This window comes from Sinocyclocheilus rhinocerous, unplaced genomic scaffold (assembly GCF_001515625.1).
Source record: "Sinocyclocheilus rhinocerous isolate Xijiao unplaced genomic scaffold, SAMN03320098_v1.1 scaffold3516, whole genome shotgun sequence".
Lineage (NCBI taxonomy): Eukaryota > Metazoa > Chordata > Actinopteri > Cypriniformes > Cyprinidae > Sinocyclocheilus > Sinocyclocheilus rhinocerous.
The window spans coordinates 74,275-81,685 of NW_015635508.1; the positions used below are offsets into that span (position 1 = coordinate 74,275).

At 34.8% G+C, this 7,411-nt stretch overlaps 1 protein-coding gene across 1 annotated transcript in view; it reads right to left on the reverse strand.

The window, feature by feature from the left end:
• sfmbt1 (Scm like with four mbt domains 1) overlaps window positions 1-7,411 on the reverse strand; it is a 29,905-nt gene that overhangs the window by 10,763 nt on the left and 11,731 nt on the right. Inside the window, exons 5-9 of the mRNA XM_016561228.1 lie at window positions 6,483-6,735; window positions 5,506-5,603; window positions 4,318-4,419; window positions 3,745-3,904; window positions 2,722-2,804 (exon numbers count right to left, since the gene is read on the reverse strand). Of these exons, the coding sequence (XP_016416714.1) occupies window positions 2,722-2,804; window positions 3,745-3,904; window positions 4,318-4,419; window positions 5,506-5,603; window positions 6,483-6,735 (696 nt within the window). The remainder of the gene's footprint in view (window positions 1-2,721; window positions 2,805-3,744; window positions 3,905-4,317; window positions 4,420-5,505; window positions 5,604-6,482; window positions 6,736-7,411) is intronic.

A 7,411-nucleotide genomic window follows, 5' to 3' on the forward strand; every position in this document is an offset into this window, starting at 1 on the left:
TGCTTGACTGACTGATATTAAGAGTGTACTTTCAGATATTTAAAAAGCTGTACCATTTTACAAACATTATATATGTTTGTAAAATGGCATAACTTTATATATATATATATATATATATATAGTATTTCAGTCTGGCGAGTAAACAAAAAAATATACTAGCCAATGGCGATTCAATTGCCAAGGTGTCCGTAGAGGGTTGACTGTATAAAAACAGTTCGTGCTGCACTGTATTTGTTTTGTCCTATCGTATCTATCATATGTTGTTGCCTTATTAAAAAATATGCTATATATTTAAAAGAAATGTATTTTAATTTTATAGTATATACTTGTATATAAATACATTCATGAATGTTTTTCATTAATGGATTTTATAATACAAATAGCAATGTGTAACATTTTACCATATTTAGTGCAACACTTTTATTTGTTCCCCACAAAATATTGTTTTTTCACTAAATGTTTGGATTTCTAAAATTATTGTGCACTGATTTTTCTAGAATAACTTTTGCTGCCGAATTATCCACTAACCTAGTTTATGATAAATTTTTGTCATAGATTATAAATATACATAGGCCTATATTTTTTCATATTTATTGTTTATTTTATTTTTCTTTATAATGAAGTAGTCTGTATCTAGTAGATTGTGAAAGAATGATTATCAGTTCCACACACAGAGATATATAAATTCTACATTTATTTAAATGAGGGGAAAAAACTTCACTGGTATCGGATCGGTATCGGTCAATACCGAACCCTAGGTATCGGAATCGGAGGCGAAAAAGGCGGATCGGAGCATCCCTAATTGAGATGGAGGTGCCAAAACTGCAACTGATAGAATGTGTGCTGTAGCACAATAGTACGATATTTCTTCAAAAGCAGATAGTGGAGACATTTTAATCGTCCATAATCAAAAATCATGATATCGCACATCCCTATGTTAAACTGATCAAAAGTGTCAGCAAAGACATTTTAAATGATATAAAATATTTCTAGTTTCTTTTGAACTTTCTATTCATCAAAGAATCCTGGAAAATATGATTTTTTTTCCAGAAAAATATTAAGCAGCCCTGAAAAAATTTATAATAATAAATGCTTCTTGAATAGCAAATCAGTATATTAGAATGATTTCTGAAGGATTATGTGACACTGAAGACTACAGTAATGATTGCAGAATAAATTACATATTTTGATCAAATGAATGCAGCCTTGGTGAGCATAAGAGACTTTAAACATTAAAACCTTACTAACCCCAAACATTTGAACGGTAATGTACAGAAAACCGCATGCATAAATTTAACATGCTGAAAAAACTCGTTTTTTAAAATCATTATTTTAAAAAAAATGTAATACATATGTCAACATAAAAAAAGAAAAATATTAAGTCTTACAATTTAATATCAGTCAAATTATTCAAAGTCAAATTATATGATATTTTAAAAGACTTCTTCAATTAACTGATTCATAAGGTCAAAGTCAAACTTCATCCCCCCAAAAAAATGTCATGCTTCAATTTGGGATTTTTTTTTAATTCAAATTAGCTTTCAACAATTCAAAAATGTAAAACTTGTTAACTAGGGACGCACGATATTATCGGACTGATATCGGAATCGGCTGATAATGGCTTTAAATGTAAATATTGGCATCGGCTGATATGAAAAATTATGCCGATATGTCTTGCCGATAAGAGGAATACGTTAACTCACATGTGCTCAGGGTGTGCTAGCGATTAGATCATGTCAGCAGTGTGGCTCATTCTTTAAGCAAAGTTTTGTCTGGAATGATGATTAGATTCACTCTTTTGGATTGCTGCATTTAATCTGTGAAAGCATGTACAGAATGAGGTGTTTGGTGTATGATAGAGTAAACAGTAATAGCACCTGCAGCTGCAGCAGCGACAGCCTCCCCCAGGTCCTAATGCTTGTTCGGTAAGGAGTTTTAATCTGTAGGGGGCGCTGTTGGCCTACTTCTAATTAAATTAAAAGTAAAATAGCCTACACAAATATCATTTAGACTGTTTCTGATTAAATAAAGCAGTAATTGATGTCATAAAATAATGAGTATGTTTTGATTTAAAGGTCAGAAGCTATAACTTACATTAAAAAAAAAATCACAAACATGACACTTAAAAATTTAATAATTGTATATATACTGATTTATTCATTAATGTGTAATATGTTTTTTTTTTTTTTAAACAAATCATAAGCTCTAAAAGATTTTCAGAATTTTTACAACTCATTTGCCTTAGACCATCTACAAATGTTAAATCTTAAAATAAAATGTTAGGGTTAACACTGCATGTTTCTGGGGGGAAAAATGCAGCGACTGATATATAGTTATTTTCAAAGCTTCAATGTACTGTCAATAAACCTTCATTATGGTTTATTTAATTCTAACAAATAAGTTCTTGTTAAAAACTAACCAAAATTAAAAATATTTTGCTTATAACTTCTGCACAGTAGAGACTTGGTGTTGTTTCCAAACAAAAGGAAATATATCGGTATCGGCCAAAATGAGTTGAAAAATATCGACATATTGAATATCGGCAAAAATCCAATATCGTGCATCCCTATTGTTAACCATGAAGGAGGTGTATTTAAATCATTTTATGTATTTTTTTTGTAAAAATTGAATTTTTATTGTATTTGTAATGTGTTTAATGTATTTAATGTATTCGTGTCATGCCATTGCCCCATCTTTAAATATGCAGAAAGAGAAACTCACTGGAGGAAAGCATTGCTGAGGGGCTGCTTCAGCTTCACACTGCTTCAAATAGTCCGCCCAGTCAAAGTCCTGACCTTGGAACCCTACACACACCAACACACACAAACACACACACACACACACACACGACCACACAAAGGTCAAGGAGTGCACCTGAGAAACTGTCAACTGCATGACTAGGTCCCTAATATACATATAGATTACAAGATAACTGAAATGATAGATTAAACAAGATTTTAACTTTGAGGTAAATCACAAACAGAACCCCCAATGGCAATTCAAATGATGAACTAATTAGTATGTTGATTGACAATTAGAAGCATGTGAGGCGTAAAGGAGAATTAACAATAAACACTTTGATATGTGAGTGCTCAAAGCAACAAAGGTCCAAAGAGGTCAAATAGTGCCTCCCAGACTAAGACCACAGTAAATCACCACAAACTGGTGTCAAGAAAACACCTGGAAACCAGATCAAAATAAAATGATAAATCGCATTTATTGATTTCTCATCCAGATGGGTTTATGTTTGGCAACGTCCAAAAGCCTCAAGCCTCAGTGTCTGTTTCTAGCCGTTAAAATGGGGAAGGTTCCATAATGACATGGCCAGCCGCCCCACACCAGCCATTAGGTCTAATGACTGCTCTGCTGGGCAGTATAACTGCTAGTGAATGAAGCCATTTTTCAGGACAGGGAGCATCCTACAGTAAAAACACTGCTCGCTCATGTGTGCATATTTCTACAAAACCAATGTTTCATGGACAGCAGGATGAAGTGAAATGCTTGGTAGCATATCTAATCGCCAGATCTTTTATGCAAAGTTTTCCTGCTTGAGAAGAATGATGCCATTTTTCCTACAGACAGTTCAAGACTTGTAAGACAGCATTCCAAGAAAAAAAGTTGATCTGAAAGGAAAGGGTGGGCCTCCATTCTATTAGGTCCTTTTATTAATAAATTGTTAGGCATTTGTGTTATTTCACCTTCCTTACTGTATATGACGATTAAAAGCAGGTTGAATCTACGGACCTGGAGGAGGGCAGAGCTTGACTCCATTCTTGAGACTCCACTGTGTAGGGAAGACTCCTGGACTGTCTCTGTGACACAGGAAAGAGCGTCTGCATCCCTCTTTCTGTGCCTCGTCTCTCATATCGTCCATTTGCACCAGAAAAAACTGGTCATTAAACACCTGTCATACACAAACAAACAGGCAAATGAATAAAGCATACAGAACTAAGAAGAAGGGCACAGGTCTACAACTAGTTTTCCTGTTCATCCTGCACTCAGGTATCTGGAATACACCCATGTTTATGGAAAACACCCATCCTTCAGTGTGAAATGCCTAAACTTCATGTGTGGTAACAATAAGGAGACTAATTATTTTGGTCAAAGGTTGTGTTTGACAGAATACTAACTGAAAAGTAGAAGTCATTTCTGGTAAAGCTTTTTTTATAACCCCACATTAGCACTGAATGTGTGTATTACAGAGTTTTATGTAGTTGCACAGTTTTAGGGTAACAGGTCCAAACTATAACAGTTTAGTCTGTTGAACACATTTTGGGGGTGATAATAGCACAGGGGAGGTAGGGTCCATTACGTTACCTTCGCCACAGTGGCCGGACTGATGGTGAAAGGAGCTGCTGGGTCCACAGCTTCCAGCTTCATCCCTTCAGTAAAGGAGTGTGGATTGATGGCTGATCTGTCCTGAATACAGAAACAAATGTATAGTCCGTCAATATGACTGAATAATTTAAAAAGAAAAAAAAATAGAGTACAAACAGCATTTTCTAGCCTTTCATCCATACTATTATTATAGCAATCATACCTTGATTTGGAATGAAATATCAGCAGCATTCTATCTAAATACTACACAGTATATACTGTATACCTCCAACACGATGTAGATTTTTTTTTTACTTTATTAAACCTATTCAAATAACAAACAGACATTATCATTGTTAAACACAGCCACAATATATACTGACAGAAAAAAATACTTACAAATAATAAATACATAAATATATAAAAGCTAACTATAACAAATTAATTGTAATTTAAGCGAGATTAATCAATATATATTGAGAGTAAGTTTTTTCAGTTGCTATAAGGATTTAAAAACTTTCAAATCTTTTTAAAATACCAGAAAATCGGGAGCAATTTTAAACTATTTTGATTTTTAAAAATAGCACAGGAAATGTATGGATACAATTTACTGCATAGAAATTAACATACACTGTGTATACAATTACACTGCAAGCATCATATCATCATCAGCATAGTACATGTGTAATGTACTACACTTTTGACTGTACACATTCGCTAAGCATTCACTTCTTAGCTAAACTGCACTTTTGGCTTAAGGGGTGTTTCACACAAAACACTTTTTTTGCATTTAAAAACAAGACATAGGGCATTGGAATGGGAAAAAAGGTTTGTTTTTCTTTTAACTTGACGCGGTGTTCATGTGCACATGCTCCATAAGATGCTACCGCAACAGTCAAAGATGCTTACATAGAAAACAACAGAAAAGCTGTGCAGTGGAATAAAAAAACATTCTGTGTAAGCAGCTCCCAAAAGATGCCTCCATCCAAGCTAACTTATAGTACACTTACTACGAGGACAATCATCCTGGTTCAACCTGCAGTTAAGTGCTTTGCTCAAGGGCACAAAGGTCACAGTGGTTCTCCATAACTCTCCAGTTTATGGATCACACCAACAGTGTTCAAACAAACAAACTTAGGGTCAGAATCATGTTCTACCAAACGTGGTAGTTAATCAGTATTTACTGACCCTGTAAAACTCCTCATTGATGCTGGAGTCCTGCACCTGAGAGGAAACGGTCTTCTTAACTTCCTCCCATTCAGCTTCTGTGCGCAGGGCGAGCAGAGCTACAAACAAACATACACAAACACACAATTACCTCTCTGCTGACCACATAGGGCTGGACAATAATTCAATATCAATATGTATCGCGATATAATTTTTTTCAATAACGGTGATATGATTTTTAAACACATTTCCGATATTTCGATATACATTAACAGTGTTTCCCATACATTGATTTATTTGTGCCGTTTGACTTCGTTGAATAAACATGAGCACTGCACGTTTCAAAATCAAAACACGGCGCGGGTGTTTTATATGAATGTATCTCTGAAGGGAACTGACTGTCTTCAGAAAAGATCACATGTTTATCTTCTAAAAGCTAGTGGACTCTGATCTAAACCCCTGTAAACCCTTCTCCATCCACCAATCCCAACTATTGATTAGCTAAACTGTAATATGTAGGTCTCCTAGGGTAAAAGTACTTTAGTAGCGCTCATAAGGACAATTCAGGCTGCCTACCTTTTTGTGCATGATCTACACTTCCAGCATGGAACAATTAAGCTGATTTGCACATTAATAGGTCAGGAAGAATCTACTGTGAATCCTGTTGGTCTGTTCATTCGTCTACTCTGTTAGGAATCATCTAGCCACAGCAGCAACTACAACTTTAAACATCCACATTTATTTCCAGTTTCTGCTTCTGTTTCCATGGTTTTAGCTGCACTGACCACTTACATACTTCAAAAGCTAGCTAGTGCTTGGATTAAACATGAAAACTGGCCATGCTAGTAACAAAATCATACACTGTGAAGTGCATCCTATTTTAAAAAAATTGTTATATACCATGCAACTAAGTTACATTACTAAGGACATTTAATTTGATTTCCGATATTTCAAGATACGTATAACAGAGACTTTTTATAAATGATAAAAACCCTTACCTGCCGGTGGTCTAAGGGTGCAGCTGTGTTCCTGTGCCCAGCCCGGCAGATGAAGCAGGGGGTCCAGGTAGAAGACCCATGTGATGGATTGGGTGTCAGGGAGCCCGTCTGCGCCGGCATATCGCAGCCGCAAGCGGCCCCCTACGTTCTCCTCAATAACTGAAGACCAGACCACCCCAGCATCTTGACGGTCCACTAGCTCGACGTTTAGACCCGGACTTAACAGATCTATAGGATTACAGCCACGCTGAGCCTACAAACATACAAGCAAAAGATGCATGCACACAGATAATGTAATATGCAATATGGAATTTTATCTTAGCAATAACTATGGAAATTTCATTGTTGTGCTACAAGCATCAGTTTAAAGACCACAGCTATAACAGTGCGTCATTCATTTCTAATTGTAATTAATATTTTTTTTAAATACCTTTTGAGGCTATATTGAGTTAGCCTGAGTTAGAAAAATTCAAATGATCATGCCTTTTGTACCAGTTTTTTTTTTAAATTTTTTTATTAATTGCAATTATTAATTATTCTCATGATTTAAAGTCTTATTTCCTCATCTTAATATTTTTTTATTTTTTTTTATTGTACAACACTTTGGGTTGGTACGATGTTTTAATGTTTTTGAAAGCAGTATCTTATACTCGCCAAGGCAGCATTTATTTGATCAAAAATACAGTAAGATATAGTAATGTTGTGAAAAAATTGTGCAATTTAAAATAACCGTTTTCTTTTGTACCGGTAATATATTTTACAATGAAATTTATTTCTGCGATGCAAAGCTGCATATTCAGCAGTCATTACTCCAGTCTTCAGTGTCACACGATCCTTCAGAAATCATTCTAATATGCTGATTCAGTTCTCAATAAATATTTCTTCTTATTATCAATGTTGAAAACAGTTCTGCTGCTTTTTTTTTTTAG